Source organism: Dermacentor variabilis, chromosome 2, assembly GCF_050947875.1.
Source record: "Dermacentor variabilis isolate Ectoservices chromosome 2, ASM5094787v1, whole genome shotgun sequence".
NCBI lineage: Eukaryota > Metazoa > Arthropoda > Arachnida > Ixodida > Ixodidae > Dermacentor > Dermacentor variabilis.
The window spans coordinates 102,074,677-102,094,979 of NC_134569.1; the positions used below are offsets into that span (position 1 = coordinate 102,074,677).

A 20,303-nucleotide genomic window follows, 5' to 3' on the forward strand; every position below is an offset into this window, starting at 1 on the left:
AGTAATCCAACTTCGTGTGATCCAACCTTGTGCATCTTCGAGTAATCAGAAAATTCTATTAACGTCAAAAAACTAAATAACTGATACCATGCGGGGTGATTAATTCCGATCTTTATGAAATTTTTAATTATCGCGTCTTGCAGATACCATAATTCTAGTCCTTGAACTGTATTATTCAGAGAGGTGGACATTAGTTGCACGCGAAATCAAAACATATATTCATCTAATTAGAAAATCACTAATTAACTTCTTAATTAATTACTTTACGGTACATATCGCAATTTACGAATTGTAGCCGGTAAGTTTGCTAGGCCTATTCACTTGGGATGGATTTCCAGACTGACATCAGTTTGGGTGTATGCGCCATCAAACTCGCCGTAAATTGGTACTGTTGTTCTGCTTACTTCATTAACAAAACGCTCTTTTATGCATTGAAGCACGATGTAACTGGAAGGCCCGTGTATTTAATCTCGCACTTAGGGAATGATATATCGAAACTGCTGTCATACTGGAAAGTAACTCCAAGTGGATACGCCTTGCAAACTCAGTGACAAATCGTAAATTGCAATGTGCCGTTGTAACTATAGCGCCGTAAATTAATTAATAAGAAGTTACTTCGTGAATTTCTGTTAATTAGTAGAATATATGTTTTGTTTCACGTGCTATTATTGTCAGCCTGTTCTAATAATCCAGCTCGATGCTATCGGCCACAGACGGTTTTTTAAAATTTCTGGAAAACTTAAAAATGGTCATCCCGCATTAGCCACCAGTATAATAAGCTGAGCTTGCGCGTTGGGCCTGTTCGTGCGTCACATTAAATGCCACTGGCCTAACGCATGTAAGAGGATACGCAGCGGGACAGAAAAACGCACACAGCGCTAGCTTTCAACAATATATTTCCGAGATGAGCTGTACATATATCCTTCACAAGGTGCGTCGCTGGACACGTGCTCCGAAAATGTCAGCAAGCGCAAAAAAGAAAACAAAACGCTCAAAACACACGCCACAACGGCAGGCTCGTGTATGCGTTTATGACATGCGCAAAGTTATAATTAATTTGTTGATAATGTAAATATTATTCCTGCACCAACTGGCGCAAAAGAACTTTATTATTATTATCATTATTCTGAAGATGACTGGCTAATTTCACTTTAGAAGGTTCTTTCAAATAAGTTATCGTTGGTCTGGCTCTCATTGCCTGACAGAGGCTTGTTCGTGGGAACGAAATACTTGCGCCGTCATGTTCGTCTGAGTATACATGAATCTTGACTCACTAGCGGGGAGTCAAACGGAGCATTCCTAGCTGTCCGTACAAAGGCTCGCTAGTCAGGTGTGTGTGAGCATGGCGGCTTGTATAGAGAGCCACTAAAATGGTATATCCGTCGTTTATGCTTTAAACTGACGAGTCCGCGGCCAGAGGAGTAGCTGCTGATCCCAGCTCGTCTTCATTAGAATTCCGTGCCGCTATCCTTGCCTGCTTCTCAAGCCACCTGCAAAGAAGAAGAGCCCCTCTAAGCATAATATAATCGTGTGTTTCTTCAAGAACACACCTCTCAGAAATGCTGCACAACCGTTCCTGAAAAAGGTTAACGGAATTGGATCTTTAGGAAAACTTGTATATAGGCCATGTGCACCAACGATGAAGCAGGAAAGTACAGCGCAATGGCAGGCGAAGACATCCGCACATTCATCTGCTTCCGGTTAAACTGCCGGTTTCGACATTCTAAAATGCATGTAAGGTGTACAAGGTTTATATCGTTTACACGAGAGGTCCCAAACGCAGCTTCCTGACATGTTAATATTCTAACAAGGCGGCAGCGGTGAAGTCTGTGCTCCATATTATCACGTTTACATTGTTCTTTCTTTTTTTTTTTTGACGGTGAGCATTTTTCATTGGGTTATCACTGTTATCAAGTTGTCATTTGGTGCATGATTTAACTGTCGCGCTTTCGTGCTGTCATGTTTCTGCTTTACGCTGTTTCTCGACGCACCAGTACACCAAGGCGGTGGCGACGATGACGTCAGTGCAAGCCATCGTGTGGTACACAAGGTCAGGCAAACGTTCTGGGAGGGGGGGGGGGGGCAGCTTGGTCCTTCAAGTTCGCAAGAGTATTCCTATAGGCTTAGCGCCGGTACGTGTGCCACGAGCCTCTTGAAGGGCCCCTCACCAGGCCCCGCATGAAATTTTTCTTATACTTGAAGTTGGAAATCCCCCGTCGGAGGGAGCTTTCTACCTCAATAATTTCTCGCAAAGTCTCGGTAATACGGGAGATGGTAGCAAACGAAGTGTTGCGTCGCGATGGTATACGGGTAAGGCCAGCTATACCCTAGCCGCAGCACAGGCTCTCTCGCACCACCCTGCGCCAGCACCCACAGGGAACATTCGTCACCTGCTTTCTTCTATGCATGGTAATCGAGAGCTTACGTCCCCATTACGTCACGAGCACCGCGTCTTGTTCCTTTAATGCGAGCAGCTTTCTCTGGCTCTTTCGTCCGTTTTCGTACTTGGAGGCGGTCGGTGGTCGAACTTGCGGTACAAAGGCGGCGAGGGAGAAAGCGCGTGCCCTCGAACAAACGAGTTGCGGGGAGGGGCGCGGGAAAGGAGTGAGACCTGTCGCGCAGCCGAATTGCGATGTGTGGGGTGAGGAAGGGAGATCGGGGAATTTGGCTCTCGTTCGTTCGGGCTATTCGTTGACATTGAAAATAACCGTCGATGGTTTCTGCACATTTCTTTCTCTTCGTACGTTGATGCGCGGCGCGTTTTCGTTGCAGTTTTCCGAGCTCAGCACTTACCGGGAATTCATGTGTTCCCGTTACTGCTGCCTATTGGACTCAAAGACACCTACGGGATGCGTTTAGCTTGGCTAATAAATAACAAGGATGCCAGGAGGTGTCGCTCCGCATGGCAGTGACCATCTCAGCAGCAGAGATCCCGTTGTTTTCTGTCCGTTGATCACGTATTGTTTGTTGATTGTTTATTAACTGCAGACGAATGGGAAGGCAGCCTGAATTATAACCAACTATCTCAATACGCAGTTAAGAAAGTGAAGATCAACCCCTTTTCCATATAACACTCACACGCATACGCAAAACACATAAAGAGGCTCCGCTTACAAAAAACATAAATGCAAACAAGACAAAAGAATAACGCTAACCAGAAGAAACTAGCCGTATCCGACCTCGTTAAGAATTATAAGTTCACTCCTACTGTGCAATAAGAACACTATTGTACGCGCACACACGAATGCCATTGTTGAAGCAGTCCTGAAAGTGAACACTCGCTATAAGCATAAAGTTCGCCAGAATGTATTGTTCAATTAAAATGGTTAGCTTGCTGTGAACGAGAAAACCTCTTAGGTGTGTCAAAGCACATCGCTGTTCAGCTGGATGTGACCATGGACCACATGCTTTCGTTACAGGATAATCACGTCTATCCAAGTGGCTCACTTTCACACTCTAATCGACCCACTGCTCGCCCTATTCGCGGGAATCTTTAAGTTTTCTGAGAGACTCTGATTCCAGTGATATATTTTACTAATCTTGTAGGTCGTGTTACAGTGTTTTGTTTACGTTGCAGATCTGTGATCTGCAGTGAGTATCATTTGATTTCTCGTCATTTCCAATCGTAGTGGTATGCCAGGCGTGTGGTTAGGCAAAAGACGCAATAGGAAACATTGGTTGCGCTTTCTAGACAATCACATGTAAGAAGACAGGACAGGCGCCTGTCCTGTCTTCTTACATGTGATTGTCTAGAAAGCGCAACCAATGTTTCCTATTACAATGAACCAACTTGCCCAACAACGCATCCTGCTAAAAGACGCAAAGATTCAGTAAAGAGCATCTCTCTCTCTCTCTCTCTCTCTCTCTCTCTCTCTCTCTCTCTCTCTCTCTCTCTCTCTCTCTCTACATGAGAAAGTGCTCCGGAGAAGCGTTTGAATTTCAGCGGTCTCAGCCCACTACGACTCATCACACATTACACTTACTCATGTGTTTTAATTTAACGCCTAGAAGCAGAACGCAGAAAAACAAAGCGATACAAGTTTATTATAACTCAACTACAGGATCGTCGTGAAGAGCTTTAATGATGTCTACAAAGAGTGGGCCCTCAGCCTCTTATTGGTTTGGACACATTCATTGCCGCGCACCACAAGTTGCGTGGCAATGTAAACGGCACTATATCGTCTGTTACAGCAGAGAATTCCAGCAGAACTTTTTGTTGGGCTAGTTGGTGCATGTTACTGAAGTACTATAGGCGTTTCTCCGTGTCTCTTCTTGTGTCGTCTGTTTGGCGCTATAGTACTTCAGTAACAGCAGAGAACACCCGGCCCTTTTATTAGTCATTTAAGTATGCGCATCGCCCCAATTGTCGTCTGGCCAAACGATGGAGAAAATCAAGGCCTTGGTGGGCCGCTTTCCAATTTTTCGATTTCTTTCATGCGTGGCAAACGCACGGGCAAGAACTTTTACTGGTTAAAGGCCCAGTATTTCTATTACACAAAGTGTGAAGAAACTCTATTATTCCGGGTGCAGCTGGGTGTCGCGTTTACCAAGTCATACTCGTTTATAAGTGGAGGGGGCGGTGCTCTTAACCTGTGACACTTGCGGCTGTGATGGAAAAAAAAAATAATCGCTCGTCTTCCGTGCATCTGCCTACGTTATATTACGGAGGGGTAGAGCCTGTGTACTGCGTTAGAGACAGTGCACAGCCGGCCATGGTCAGAGCAAAATGCACTATAGGACAGTGGTCACGAAAGACGTACTTGCTAATACCAGCCACAGCGCTAGTTCGCTACTTGTGGTCCACAGGACCACGAGACAGGCTTTGATGGTGATGTGTACCAGCTCATAATTCTGTGCTAAGATTTTCGTTTCGCAACTAATTTTGCTCTCTTCATATCGGACGAAATCTCTTTCTTGTCGTGTCGGGTAGCGGCGATGGCTATAGAGTCCAACACTTTTTGTGTGCGTGTAGTGGATCTTTTGGCGGAAATAAAGAAATTGAAAAAATATAAAGAAATGAAAACAACCCCTTTTTTCTAGTTAATCTCTCCGCTTTGTTTTGTTTTACTCTCCCGTTATGAGTCTTAAGTTTCGTACCGCGCGCAGCTAAAGGGACCGAAATGCATTTTGACGTAAATTCGGCCCAACCCTTCCTTCCAAGCTGCGCGCGGCGGCTAAAATCAAGCGTAAACATATAGGTCCAGAACACCGTGGCCCAGAGTCAACGTCGCGCTAGAAAAACACACTTGTAAAGCCCAGCGACGAAAACCAAGAGCACAGCCATAAATCTCAGCAGGGGAGAAGACGCAGCCCAGTGAATGCAAGAAGCAGAATCCGTGAGACAGATGAGAAAATATTTAGATGCAGCCGACAGTGTGACACACAAATGAACAAAAATAGCATTTCTGAGTGTATGCATATAGTTCAATTAGTTTTGCAGCATTAAGTAATAAAGTAGGTACAGACAAAAGCCTATCAGCAGGGCATTATTATGCAGTGTACAAAAAGAAACCTACAAATTTAGTCACCTGTTAAACACCACCTCGGCCAAAAAAGGTCTGGTGGACCAATCGATGCTGTCTCACACGGCGCGAAGTCATCCACTACCTATCTATGGCGTATTAAATGGTAAAATATTCCTTCGCAGATGCATGTCATTCTGACAACTGGTGCATCAAACCCAGCGAAGCTGTACGGGCGATTTCTCACGCCCTTCTGAAGTACTATTAGCCCCGAAGTCTCGTTGAGTGGCGCCCTCTCGCGTCTGACGTCAGCGGGGAGACTCCGCTGCAGCGACGTAAAGGCAACTTTACGCAGTCGGCTGATCTGTTCTGCTCGAGTGTTTGAAATGCGACTCGATAGGTTAGCAGAACAGTGTATGTGGAACGTTTCCGAACAATATTGCCTGCGAAATCGAGCGGAGTCGCAGTCATTTCCACACTTAGTGTGGATTGCTCATGGTGTCGTCTGCTAGGAATAAGTAGGTGCGCGCGCCTGCACGGGCGTTGATTTCTCGTCATTGCTGTTCGTTGTCGGGGTCCACTCATAGTGACTTGTCGACCATGTTTTGACGATGAACTGCAGCATTTGGGCCTCGGCTATCGGTTCTGAGCTGTAATACTGTCTTTTTCTTCGTCTAGTGCACGTGGCGTGTTCGGTCGCCCGCTCCATTGGCCAAAAATATTTCAATTTTGTTGCTTCCGAGCGCTTTGGGCATATCATGAAAGACATCTGATGCCATTCTCAATAAATTAGGTCGTCGATGGGTCAATGCACATCAATGAACGTGCTACTTTAGCGGCTGTGGCACGAGCATAAAATTGCATTAGGTAAGTGATGCATCAGCAGCTTTAAATTGTTTGGCACGATGCAAATAGCCCAAGCCTATCAGAAAACAGGAAAAAATTGTGAAAACATAAAATGTGTGGCTGAGTATTGGATCTCAGATTTGCCTGACATTTTGTGCATCTTTCACTTTCAACCGGAAGTTTCTAAGCATGCCGTCAAAAAAAAGGAAAAGTGATGTACGAGCGGAGGTTTCAGGGCCACAAAATTCACCAAACAGTGATGGGCGCAATAAATTTTTGGCGCAATTAACAAAGCCGGCTAGTCTCCCTTGCATGGCTGAAGGACAGCTGCTCTGTGCTTTTGTGGGTGAAGGTCGTTAGTAATTAGGTTGTCACCGACTTTATAGGGGTCTGTTTCCTGATTGCGTTGCTGCGGCGTTTGAGCAAGGTCATGGATGGCTCTGGCATATCGCCTACAGCTTTCACTGCGCAGCCACCCACAGGCGCGCTCGAACACAGTTCAGCGACGTGACGCTACGCTACAGTACTAAGCCGGTTGCTTTTCCCGCCGCAGCCTTGAACTCCAAGCGGACCTCCAACGCGGACTCGGTAAATCGCGACGTAAAAAAGAGAAATTCCGCATTAGCGCTAAAAATGGAACTGCGCCAATTAGTTGCTGTCTATTCAAGTGAGGTATACACAAGGCAACTTTTATTTCTTAATTATTGAATACGTTTCAAAACAGATTGGCAATCTCGCCCGAAGGGCGAAGCACTGACTGCGAGAGCAATGTTTAGCCCCGCGCTTGAATTTATCGGACGGTGTCCTAAAACGTTTATTCATCTAATGCGGACGCGACATAGGCGGCTGCAGCTAAATTTCTGACACCTTTGAACGCTTTAACACGCCGTGTAGAGCCGGTAATCGAATCGCACAGGCGTCACTACGCTGCACGCGTAAAGAACCATACCAGTAAAATTGCATACCTTTCAAGTTTCATCACTGAGATTGTTTTGCACTTTTAACATTTAGTAGTCTGAAAAGATTTAAGGTGAAATGTATGCGCTGTGAATGTTATGCTTCATGATATTCGTGTTGGGGTTGCCGTTTTGAAAATTCTGAGGAATAATTTAGTCGAGAACGTAAGACTTGGTATGAGCAACGTTAGAGCTTGAATAGTGTAGCAATCTAACCAGCATATACGGCATAGACGAGCCTATAGCGTACATAAACTGAAGTATATACGGAGCTCCATGACGGCGCCGACGACGAAACTTAGCGTGAAGTATCTATATAATTGCTATCGAATAAAACGCGGCACTTCGGCTGTGATTTTAATCATTTGATACCTTTTACGCAGTAGCACGCCGAAGGAAACGGCTGAACTGCCCTATAACTTCGCTGTGGAATGCACGCCAGGCCAAGCAAAGCATTTTAACAAAACAAAAAGTTCGGCAAGTGATACACACTTCTACCACAAGAAGGCGAAAGCCTGCTGCACATTTGGCAATACATGGAGTTATACAATCAATGTTAGACTTCTTTGTAAGACATATTGGTAATGCATTAAGTTATACAATAGGGGCTGGAGTTCTTGCAAGACATAACGAGCCGCAATGGGAAGTACACGTGTGGCACTAAGGCGACCTCCTCACTAAGGCGCAGCGGCACGCGATTCTTCCGAAGTCGCGTACTTGCGCGGCCGTCCTCGCGAGCCGCAAGAGCGTGCATGCTCCTCCATCGCTCGCCGCCAACAACCGCCGCCGCCGCCCCGACTGCGACGTCAATGCGCAGAGCGCGCGCGCCCGCTATTCTGCGCAACCTGGCGCGACAGCAATTACTAAACTTAAAATTCGCAGACTGCTTACGAGTGGGAATGCGAAAGCATTATACTGTTTGTAGACCTCGGAACGTCATCAGCGCGCTCATTTTATACACTCATGACGTGGCACCACTTCCTCCGCACCAGGATCAGGTGTGCCGCCCAATGACGGACGCACTGGTCAGCGAGATGGCTGTGACGCGACGTGTGCAATCAGGCACTCACTAGGCACACATCGGTGGAACGATGAAGGTGATATCAGGACTGCGGCATGACAATGGGAAGGCGTTGATGATGTCATGACAATGACAAAACGACAATGGCATCACAAATGTATGGCGAGGATCGCGTGACGACGACCGCATGACAACGATTGCGTAACGACGATTGTACGACGTTGACACAAATGGCGATGGCATGACAATGGTGTGACGACTAGTGTGTGTGACGACAATAGCGCGACGACTGTATTAGGAAGCCTGTATGAGGAATATAGCGTGACGACGACGGTACGACGCAGTCAGATGACTAAGCTGGAGTGAGGACGATGCAACGACCACGATGACATCACGGCTGCATAATCACAACGAATGCAAGACTACTGTATGACAACGATGGCTACACGACGACGGCTTGACAAGAGTGACATTACTGATCTAGAATGACGACGATGGAACTATCACGACCTGATCACTCACCCGTGCACATTGCTAGTGGCCCAAGCTGGTAGACAACTTGGACTACTGAGCGATATCAATTGGAAGACTTCAATAATGTTTTCCCATTGTCATGCCGCAGTCCTCATATCACCTTCATCATTCCACCGATGTCGATGTAAGAGGCGTGACAATGACAGAATGCGTGACGAGTTTGATGACGAAGCTGGAATGAAAATGACGGCACGATCACGGCGGCATGACGACGACAGTATGACAAAGGATGCATGGCAGTGATTGTTTAGCGATGACATTACGGTGGAATGAGGAAGAAGAAATGACAACGATGGAACGATGAAAGTAGTATGACGACAGCTACATGACGACAATGGGATGAAGTTCCTGAAGTGATGATGGTAGTGAAACCACTGCGTGACGGCGAGGGCATGACGACAATGGTACGACGCCGATGGCATAATGGTAGCCGGATGACGAAGCTTGAATGAAGACGATAGGACGGCAACAACGGCATCACGATCACGGTGCGACACAGCGACATTATGACGACGTGGCAGTGACATCGATGACATTAACAACGGTATGTGGGAAATTGGTTGAAGGTGAGTGTATTAAGACGATAACATGACGATGACTGCATCAGAAAGACTGTATGACGACGCTGGAATGACGACGACAGCATGACAAGAGTCTGATGATGAAGCTTGAACGACGACGGTGAAACGACCATGATGGCATTTAAGACCAGGAGCGCAGACAACGTGACCCAAGGTGGTAGACTACTTGGGCCACTGAGTGGCTGTACAAGGCGTGACGATGACGGCATGAAGAGAGTCAGATGACGAAGTTGGAATGATGATGATGAAACGACCGCGATGGCATCACGAACACATACGTAGTGACCCAAGCTAATAGACAATTTGTGCCGCTGAGTCGGCGCAAGAGGCATGACACCGATGGCGTGACGAGAGCCATATGATGAAGCCGGAGTGACGACGATGGAACAACCACAATGGCACCACGCCCAGGTGCCTAGTGGCCCAAGTTGACGGACAACCTAGGCCGCTGGATTGGCGTAAGTAGACAGACAGACAGACAGACAGACAGACAGACAGACAGACAGACAGACAGACAGACAGATAGATAGATAGATAGATAGATAGATAGATAGATAGATAGATAGATAGATAGATAGATAGATAGATAGATAGATAGATAGATAGATAGATAGATAGATAGATAGATAGATAGATGTGCTTAAAACGCCTAAACTTGGCAAAGAATGCTTATCGCATTAAAGGACGAGACGTTTCGGACCCCGCACGTGTCTTGCTCACGAATACCAAGACGCTCAAGCTATTCCAGATAGAGTGGAAAGGCAGGAAGGTTAACCAGATGCGAATTTCCTGTTTGCTACCCTGCACTGGGGTGCGGGAAGTATGGTTCGGAAAGAGGGCAAGGATATAGAAACACTCATTCCGTGCAAACTGATATGTGTTCATTCCCAACTTAATTGTTTTTAATTTCGCGGTAATATGTTGACTTTTAGCTAAGGAAATGGACTAAATCCAGTTTCTTTTTTTTATTTTGCGCAGAAACCCTTGCGCCGGCGAGCGAGTGTGACGTCTCTTACATTGAAATATTTATTTCATGCTTGTGCCATTGGGGCTCCCTAAAAGTACTTGACCTTTTCGAAGTTCAATCTATGGTTCTTTTAGAATACCATGAATTCCATTTATACAATTAAACAATTAAGTAAGTCCGGGCAGACGGCGTCAAAGTATGTGACGTCACGGCTGGCTGTTACACAATCTTCAAGCCTATTCTCGGGGTAAGGGCGAGCTTTTTTTTTTCTTTGTATTGTAGCGGCGTCATTCACTAAGGATGCTCAAATAACTTTCATCTGTGGTGTCCTTTTAACCAGGCCTCGACACGTGGCGGATGGGTCGAGCATAAACAGACGGGAGATAGCCGTCACTGCTATCAATAGTTCTTGTAGCTGTAGCATTTTTAGCCCTGTACCTGGTTCGACGTAAATGTTGGTCGTGTATTGTCACCGGATGTAGATTGTGAGCATGGGGGTGCACCACGAGCACTTACCTATTCTTCCTCGCGCGCTTGGCCACCGATACGGGGCAGAAGCAGAGCGTCTGGTCCTTTCCAAAGTTCTCGCCGTCTTCTATGCTCTGCGGCAGCGCCTGCTCCAGGGTTTCCGGGAGGAAAAACACCACCACAGTGGCAGCCAGGGACAGCGCTCCCATCACCAGCACGGGCGTGTACGTGTCGCGCTCCACCTGCAGTGGCAGCAGCAGCAGTGCATGGCGCTCTCAGAGTCTTGTCCTTGCTACACTCCGTAATCGTGAAAAATGGTCTCATTCTTGTGCGCCTGTAATCACAGGTCCATACGAAGCCAACGGCGTTCGCGGAATACGGAAAATGAAATTGAGGAACGGTTGGCAAACGAAAGAAGCCTCAACCAGGAGCAAAAATTTCTGCGAAGCGTTGTCCTGACAACGACGAGTTTCTCTCGGGCTAAGGCTTCCCTTGTTCGCCCACTGCTAATAATATTACAGGTAACACATGTGGTGCTTAGCTTCACTACCTATGCGTCAGAAATTCATAGCACTGGCAAAGTTCAGGACTTAGGAGGAGGGGGAGGTGGTGGTAGTAAAGCCATCGAGTTTTGTACGGAACCAAAGCTTATGCTGACACCGAGGAAGGCGCTTCAAAAGCTTCAACTCTGGTCATCCAAGTTTTACTCTATACGCCGGTCTAGAAGAAAACTTGTTTCTCTTTCTTTCTCTCTGTCATTCATGTGGGAATCCGTGTCCCAAGACGGTCGCACGCGTGGCAAGCGTCGCGTCGGGCACGGGCGCCCACAGGTTTAGGGGAAGCGGAGAAGCCGTCCTTTCGCAAGCGGCGCACGGGAATGTTGTTGATTATTATTATTGTTGTTGTTGTTGTTGTTGTTGTTGTTGTTGTTGTTGTTGTTGTTGTTGTTGTTGTTGTTGTTGTTGTTGTTGTTGTTGTTTATTGGCATCCGCTTTGAAACGGGGTGGTGGCAAATAGTTACTAGTCTGCTTGATTTAATCAGGTATGCTGTACATGTTTTTCCTTCCAGCATTTTCGATACATATCCTTAATACTTTATTTTCTTGTTCCTCAAAACGTCTCTATCTACCTTGTGCCGCTATTTATGCCTGTAACGGATCTGGTCGTATCAATCTCTTCCCTGTTTTTTTTTTTCACCAATACTCTAAATGTCGCTTGCTTATCTGGACTGCTGACCGGTTGATGCTTCCGTACACTTTAAATACAAGCGCTTCTGGAAGGCGTAGATTACCTCCGAGTCTCACTGGGTGAATCCGTTCCCGTCCACTTACGATGTCCTGAGTAGTGTCCGTATTTTTGCTGCAGCATACACATGCCTCGCACATACACATGAATCGCAAGCGCTGTCAGCGCCAACGGCCGTCTCACCTGAGAACTCTCCGACATTGCCCGAGGCTCTTTGGTCAGCAGCAAGCGGCGAATGCGGAAGCCTCCGTCGCCGCTCCAGTTTTCCCGCAGGGGGTTAGCCAACCACATTTCTGCGTTGGGGTATGGCCGCCCGTACCCCAACTGGAAAGTAGGAAGGCCTTCTTCACATATAACGTGTTATTCTCTCCGAAGGAACCCTGAGTGATGGAAACTGTAGCTAGCTGGCCTGCTCAAAGTGTTAGTTGCAATCGTATTAAATATTTTCTGAGTGTGCACGTGGTTGTCGTCCATTGTTTCCTCGAGATTTAATGTGCAGCGGTTGATGGGCAGGCGCGTGGCAGCCGCGGTGCGCTGTGTGCCGAAGCGTAACGTCATTGGCGCCCTCTCATTACATTTTTGGGGCCCCTTCGGAAGGCATTTATTGCGATTGCGACTAACACTATGAGCAGGCCAGCTAGCCATAGTTCACATCACTGAGGGTGCCCTCGATGAGAATAACATTCCAGCTAAGAAAGGGTTTCCGAATTACCAGCTGAGGTAGAGGCGTCCGTGGCGACTGCCACTGCAGAAATGTGGTTGACTAACGACGTGCCTGAAAACGGTAGTGGCGGCGGAGCCCTCCGCACCCGCTGGCGACAAAAAAGGTTCATGCCTTCTCGACGAGAACTCACCTGAGTCGCCTGGTGGCGCTGACAGCGCTTGCGCAACCGCGCGCAACCCGCGTAAACTAAGTTTTTTTTTTTTTTCCTCCTTTACCCAAACCTGCTTGGCGCACCCACCCAGAGTTTGCCGCGTGGGTGACCGTCTGGGAACAGGGATTCCCAAAACCGTGGCCAGTGATTATTATTTTTTCTTTTGCGAGATAGTAAGGGGTGTGCGTTCGCGCAACAGTACATTATGTGCTTGCTCACCAGCGAGGCCACTTGGATGCCCGTGAGTCCGCCGACGTCTCCGATGAGCTTTTGAAGAAGCACCGCCCTGCCCCGTATAACGGTGGGGAACGCCTCTGGCGCCAGCTGGTTGGTGATGTTGTAGGCGCCAGCCATCGCCATGATGGCCGCCACGGCTAGGACCAGCGTCCATGTGCTGGACTCTGGTATAGGGAGCGTGAGCAGTGATTAAACGATCCCAGGTGCCGCCGCCGTGTTTCGATGGCGACGAAATGCAAAAGCGCTCGTGTACTTAGGTTTAATGCACGTTAGAAACACCCAGCTGATCAAAATGCCCCATTTGCCGCAACGAGCCCACACGGGCCCCCTGTGTCGCCGCTGCGGTCACGTATATTCAGTCGCATTGATGGCTTTGTATACCGAAATGGAGCAAATAATGGATAATTATTTTCCAGATTACATTAGTTTGTCAGAAATTACATATCTTGGGATTATTTTTAATCAGCAACGGCTTTTAAAATGATATCTAAAGTACCGTTTATTTGCTAACATGCCTAAACATGCCCTTATCATAGATATTCTGTACCAACGAAGTCACAGATATCTGCATAAAATTCAGACTTTTTTTATGGCAGCATGTAGAAACATACTGAGAACCACATTCTTTTCAGATTCGAAGAAAACAAATCTGGACTTTATGCGATACGGCGCCATTTTTTTACTTTCGTATCATCGCGGGGATGTGTCATGGTAACTAGAATCAATGCTATTCAGCCACAGCATGTAACTAAATATCTTTAGAGTCGTAGCGGCAACACTTTTTCTTTGGGAGCCAACCAAAATGCAGATTAGGCAATATCCGCAAAAAGCGCTTGTGACTAAGCGGACGCTTGTTGATATTTCTTTTCTTTGGAGCAAATTTTTTTTTTTTTACTAAGCAAGGATTGATGTTGTTGTCATTGGCACTCATGCAGCAAAATATTTTAATGATAATTAATAAATGGTAAGCGCACGCACCCTTAATCATAAGTTCGGTACGGCAAAAAAACATGGGCTTAAATGTGTTTTTAAAAAGTCGCAGTTCCGCCCGCAATGCGAAGCATCGATTGCGATAGCAAATTACTCCACAGCCATAATAAGTAAGGATAGCAGATTTATCGGCCGTATAAACTTGTAAATACTCGCTTACTAACTAAATTGACGAGCATGGTGTCAGCGCGCACAGGCACACATACACACTCGATGACCGCTGACACTCGCTGTCAAAACACTGGCGCGGCGGCAGCGACAGAAGTGCACCTTCGTGCTATCTACCGCTTCAAAGCACACTGAACGGTTGGAACACAGCACACGCAAAGCTACGAGCCGTCGGCCCACGTAGACTCTGCCCCTAGATAGATCGCTTTCGATATAAAGCCCGCGTGATCGAGCGCCATACGCAGTCACTGCCGAAGTACAAAGTCCCTCTTACCTACCCTGCCCCCCCCCCCCCCCGTTTCCTTACGCGCGGACGGCCTCCTGGAGGATGGCCTCCTACCGAGTTTCGACCCTTGTACACGCGAGGTTGAGCCCTGATCGTCGGCTCACCCTCGCGCGCTTTCACACGCACATACAGCATACGACGCGTGTGGACGGTGTTATCGCCCTTGGACTTTACACTGAACATCGTGACGACAACGACGGCAAAAATGCGCATGAAGTGTCCCTATAATTGCTGCAAAAATGAAATTACAGAAACTCCACTAGAGTTGTATAAGTATATGCGTAAGCATTGTGCCACTTGCTCGTATCCGCGCAGCCTGGTGTCATTACTAATCTTATCAAACTTGATACGACCAGTATTAACCTTTATCAACCCGTATCGGTCGTTATCAGCTTTATCAGTCTCGATCCGATCCTTATCAACCCCTATCGGTCGTTGTCAACCTTATCTCGATCTATCCGATCCTTCGCAAGTCTTATGTGGCCTTATCCACCTTATCGGAGATGGATAGATGGATGGATGGATGGATGGATGGATGGATGGATGGATGGATAACTTTATTGAGGTCCCTCGGTGCGCGCGATTAGTGCGCAGCGGGCCGCTCCCACGTCGGGACAGAGAGGCCATGCCCCTCCGCAACGTCGCAGGCCCGATGGACAGCCCAGAGCTGTGCTTCAAGGTCCGAGCTCCGTAGAGCTCGTTCCTACTCTTCCTTGGTGGTCCTGACCCGACCTTTATCAACCCCCATCGGTCCATATAAACGTCAGAATTGTTCCGACCATTATAAGCCCTTATCGCACTTCAGCACCTTATCCATCCGCGTCGAACCATTATCAACCGTGATGAGACCCATGTAAACCCTCATCACTCCTTATCATCGTTATCAACTCATTGACTGCTTATCTGTATAGACCAAAGCACACGTACGCTTGCGGACGCGCGCAAGCTCGCGTTCGCACGCCCACGCATGCGCAGACGGTGTGGCATGGCTCGTACGCGTCGAAACGCAGCGTGATCTCGAGGAACAGCTCCTCCCTGTTATCGCGCGCTTGCGTTGCCTCTCATCGGCGCGCCTGGATACGCAGGTACGGCGCGGAACGCTCAACTCTGAGTGAAGCAGATTTATATCATATAAGAAAGTGCTTCTTCTTTCCTTATTGTGGTGATCTAACAGGTATAAAAATATAACAATTACGTTTATAGATATCGAAGAATTTTGAAACGTTGTAAATAAAAAAGTACGAAGCGGCATCTGCCAAGGCGTCTGTGAGTGAGCCCAGTGAGCGCGAGCTGTCGCGCGTCTTTGTGGATGCAAACCGCCATTCCCCACGAGGCGCGGCAGGCGCAAGGCGCGCGGACGTGAGCTTGCGCACGTCTGCAAGCATACGCGTGGTCTCGGCTTATGTGTTACGCGACGCGAAGCGCATGAGGCCCCAGAGATCGGTGGAATTTTTCGGTCGGTGAAAAAACGTCGCAACGAACGGCGCATCCCGCGACCACAGAAACTCATCTAGGATGTGGCACTTTTGGCATGAAATTTTTGGAAAAACGAATTTTTTTTTAATGTCTGCAAGGCTCTAAGTCGGTTCTACATGAGGTCCTAGAGATGGCTTTTATTCCACGTGATTGTTTAGCCCAGTGGGTAAGATCATTGGGTGAGGCACTAGGCTTTTGAGCGGGAGGTCGTAAGTTCGAAACTCACCACTGCCAACGCTTCAGAGCGCAGCCCTTGGGTGCCCATTATTGCGTTAAGCGCTGGCGAGCCTCGTCTTCCCTCAGCGTAACCGAGCAAACGTGGAGCGCAGCAGGGAATGAAATACGGTGGTAGCGAAGAGAGCACAAGGAGGAAAGCGGAGGAGGAGAGTATGGCAATAAGGTGAAGAGAAAAGCAGAAGACTGCGATAGCGAGGAGAGGGCGAAGAGAAAAGTGCAGGAAGCCACTTTGAAGCGACGCTGACGGCCGCGCATCCGCGACAGCGGCGGCACCGGCGAGCCGGGGAAAGAAGAAAAAGAACCAGAAAGCTCACCTTCGCGCATAGCGTTCGCCACCAAGCGCTTCGCGGTGAAGAATACGGTTACATAAGGGGCAGTTGCCGGGAAGCGGCAAGTGTAGCATACGAAGCAAGGGGGTGACGCAACTACACCTTCGTATGTTAAAGAAGAACCCGCCTTGCAAGTGATTTGTGTTGTGGCAGTTCTATGTGAAGGCCACGTCTAGTGAGGACTCCTGAAGAGCAGCGAGCATACGAAACACGGCTAAAGAGAGTTTAAGTGCGATTCTTTTGCCTCGTCAATGCTTTGTCCATGCACGAAGTAACGGCACAGGCAGTTGAAACGTCTTATACAGGTGTGACAGGTACACTCCTGATGGCGATCGGGGCTGATCCAGATCGTATTTCTCGATCGCGATCAACAATAGTCACTGCTACACTGTCCAACGATCCGGATCGAGTTATTATCGTCTGCTGATCGTCAGAAACTCTCAGAACTGCATAACCTATCAGCTACAAATTCAGATTTGCAAAATATGGTTAAATTTGGACAACAGTTTTACAGCTTATTATTGCTGGTAAAAGAGTTTTAAACATTTTTTGTTGAGCTGGCTTCACTTGCTTTTTTGAGCGTTTTCAGAATACTGAGCTAGAGAGCGCAAACATCAGCCTGCGATCGTGATTAGGGGGCTTACCGCGATTCTCGAATCGCGATCGCCCAGATCCGAATCCCGCAGGATCGCGATTGCAAATGATCGTGTAGCGGCACCCAATACGGATCAAGCTCGATCCGGACCGGCGCCGATCGCGATCAGAAGTCTGCGTGTGACAACGGTATTAGGCTATTCGTTAGGTAAAGTGCATGTGAATGTCGCCATGTGAATAATATCACGCTACGTCGCAATGGGTAATTGTTTTACTTGCCGTTTACAGTTGTCTAACCAGCCTCACAGCGCAGATTGGAGACCTTTTTTTTTCTTTTTCGGGGGGCATCGTGTTACGGACGGACACATTTTCTTGTTGGGTCGCTTAAGAATGCTTATGTATTAACTGTATTTTTCAACACAAGTCTATAGAACAATATCTATCCGTGGCTCATATTTTAAAATGTTTTAAATAAAGTCCCCGGCTGCGGGGTCCTTCTCAGTCGTCGTCGCCGCAAATGGGAAGCGGCTGGGAAAAGTTCGTAGCCGGAAGACCAGTTCTCGTCTAGTAAGCCGCAGAAGGTGCCCGAGTCCAAGGACTTCGAGCCGCCACCTGAGGCCACCGCAACGAAAACTGACAGACCATTCGCCTTAATAGGGTTTTTCTCTCTTTAACAAATGATGATACAAAATTTAGCCACTATGAAGGTACAATGCCCTCGACTGTAGCTGCGAAGTGCTTACGCGAAGGAAGCCATTAAATTAGGTGCACCAATAGTCTTTCGTTTCAGCAACAGCATTACCACGAGGTGCTTCTATTACTTTTCCAAAACAACTTATCTTAATTACAAATGTTTCCTTGAAATATTAACTAGTTAGACTACTTCTTTTTAGAAGCACTGAATCTTACTTTAAACTCTTGGATATAGCGAACGAAAGTTGATTTAACACTTAATTAACAAGAAAGAATTTGTGACACTAGTTTTCAAGAAGTAGGGCGTTGGACAGCTGGCAACTTGGGCAGTTTCGCCTAAGGTGTGTACTCATGGGTGTACTAGAATAAGGTTGAGTGGAACGAGCGACCGGGGTGTCGCATGCTTTGCTGTGAGCAAGGAAGTTGGCAGTGAGGCGGCCGACGACGAAAAATACCGTGGCGCCGGTGCGATCGAAGTACAGCGGGCCGCATCATGGTCACGCCGTTGGAAACTGCTGGCGATACTGATCGGCGTGCTCGTTCGTACTATTTCACGCGCTCGTATATTTGCGATCGAGCCGCTCCAAACGGCGTTCCTTGCTACATATTATGGCTATTCATGTCTTAAGAATAAATGTATTCCTTTTTCTTTTCCTTTTCTTTTGTGTGTGTGTGTGTGTGTGTGTGTGTGTGTGTGTGTGTGCGTGTGCGTGTGTGTGTGTGTGTGTGTGTGTGTGTGTGTGTGTGTGTGTGTGTGTGTGTGTGTGTGTGTGTGTGTGTGTGTGTGTGTGTGTGTGTGTGCCGCACAGTGATTGCACGTTCATTGCGCGCGCAGTGTCGACTGTCATCCTACCCTGGGAGAACAAACATTTTGCTTTTTCTTCAAGCAGCATGCGTATACGTCGTGTGCATTTTTGCGCATCCGGGTGTAGTTTCCCATCAGTAGGTATTGCGAAACGCAGGCGCAAAACATGTAATCTGTAAACATGTAATTCGGAGTAATTGGTGCGGGACTTTTATTGCTGTCGGACCTCGGGCGTCGAAAACAGTTTTATTTACCTATTCTATACACTATATACCGCTATACACACAGTGTACTGGCGGTACAGAGTCTAAGTTTTAACCCGTACACCGTGCTTGCCGCTAACAGCCTCCTCCGAAAGAGCTACCTATGCGCAAATAGCAGCAAAGATCAAGAACCTCTACGTGTTTTTTGTTGTTTTTTTTCGCGCAGATTTCACGCCACTACCAAGCGGAAAGGCGTGGTGGTGCCGTGTTTGTCACTGCAAACACGCTTATTCCGTTGGAGAGTTTTCATTTTTTCAATTGATTCATTTACGGCATCTCATAATTTTTCTATTATGCCGGGTGTTTTATTTTAACCTTAGCAGAATTTCTTTTAATCACCTTTGGCACATAGCACAGATTTGCTCATTAGTCTGTAGTCTGCTCATTGAGCTGGATTATTCGAAGAGGCCGACATTACTTACACGGGAATCAATATAATTATTCACTAATTAACAAAATTTTAATTATCAACTTTTTATACTCACTTTAGCACAAATATTCCAATACGCGAATTGACGCCAGTGATGTCACAAGGCACATCCACATTAAACAAATTTTTAAGTTAGCAGCAATTTTTAGATAAGCACTGTAAAAATTGTGGTAACAATGCACTGCTGTTCCACTTGTTTACCAAAACACCTTATTAAACATTGAAGCTCAAAAATTACTGGAACACCAATGCATTTCGTCGCAAATTTGGCAACGCATATCCTAGAACTGGTGTCTTCCTCGAAATTCCTTCCAAGTTGGTATGACTTTCGAAATCCCCGGCTACAATTTGTAGATTTCAATATGTGCCGTAAAGTAATTAGTTCAGAAGTTAATAAACAAAACATTGTTAGTCAAATATTGATCATGGGTTCTCACGCAAATAGCGTCTGCCTCTGAGAGTATCTAGCTCAAGCAGTAGAATTGTGCTACATGCTGCAGGTTATTTTCAAAATTTTTGGTAACTCGCATCCTCCTATTCGCACAACGACCACTGTCCCTTGTGGGTCGGCCAAGATGTCTTCAACGCACTGCACCAGCTATGTAACTTTGGTGTTACGGCGCTCCGCTGCAAGCACAGTGTTAACTCTCTTCCTCTTTCTATTCCCCCTTTCCCTTACCCCCCGTGCAGGGTAGCAAACCGGACGCTCGTCTGGTTGACCTCCCTGCCATTCTTCTTGCTTTCTCTCGCTCTCTCTCTCTCTTCACGGGTGGGGCCGGCCCTTGGTGTTTTCGAGGCTCTCCTAGCGCTGAACAGCAGGCTTGTGCTGACAAATGCACG

The 20,303-nt window shown here is 47.2% G+C and overlaps 1 protein-coding gene across 7 annotated transcripts in view; it reads right to left on the reverse strand.

Moving 5' to 3' along the window:
* Positions 1–877: 877 nt before the first annotated feature.
* The window catches only part of LOC142572419 (solute carrier family 22 member 7-like), a 115,178-nt gene continuing 95,752 nt past the window's right edge, over positions 878–20,303 (reverse strand). For all 7 annotated transcript variants that reach the window (XM_075681513.1, XM_075681515.1, XM_075681512.1 and 4 more), the window contains 3 exons: positions 13,175–13,356; positions 10,884–11,077; positions 878–1,490 (listed from right to left, as the gene is read on the reverse strand). In XM_075681513.1, coding sequence (XP_075537628.1) covers positions 1,394–1,490; positions 10,884–11,077; positions 13,175–13,356 — 473 coding nt within the window. In that variant the 3' untranslated portion in view covers positions 878–1,393. The remainder of the gene's footprint in view (positions 1,491–10,883; positions 11,078–13,174; positions 13,357–20,303) is intronic.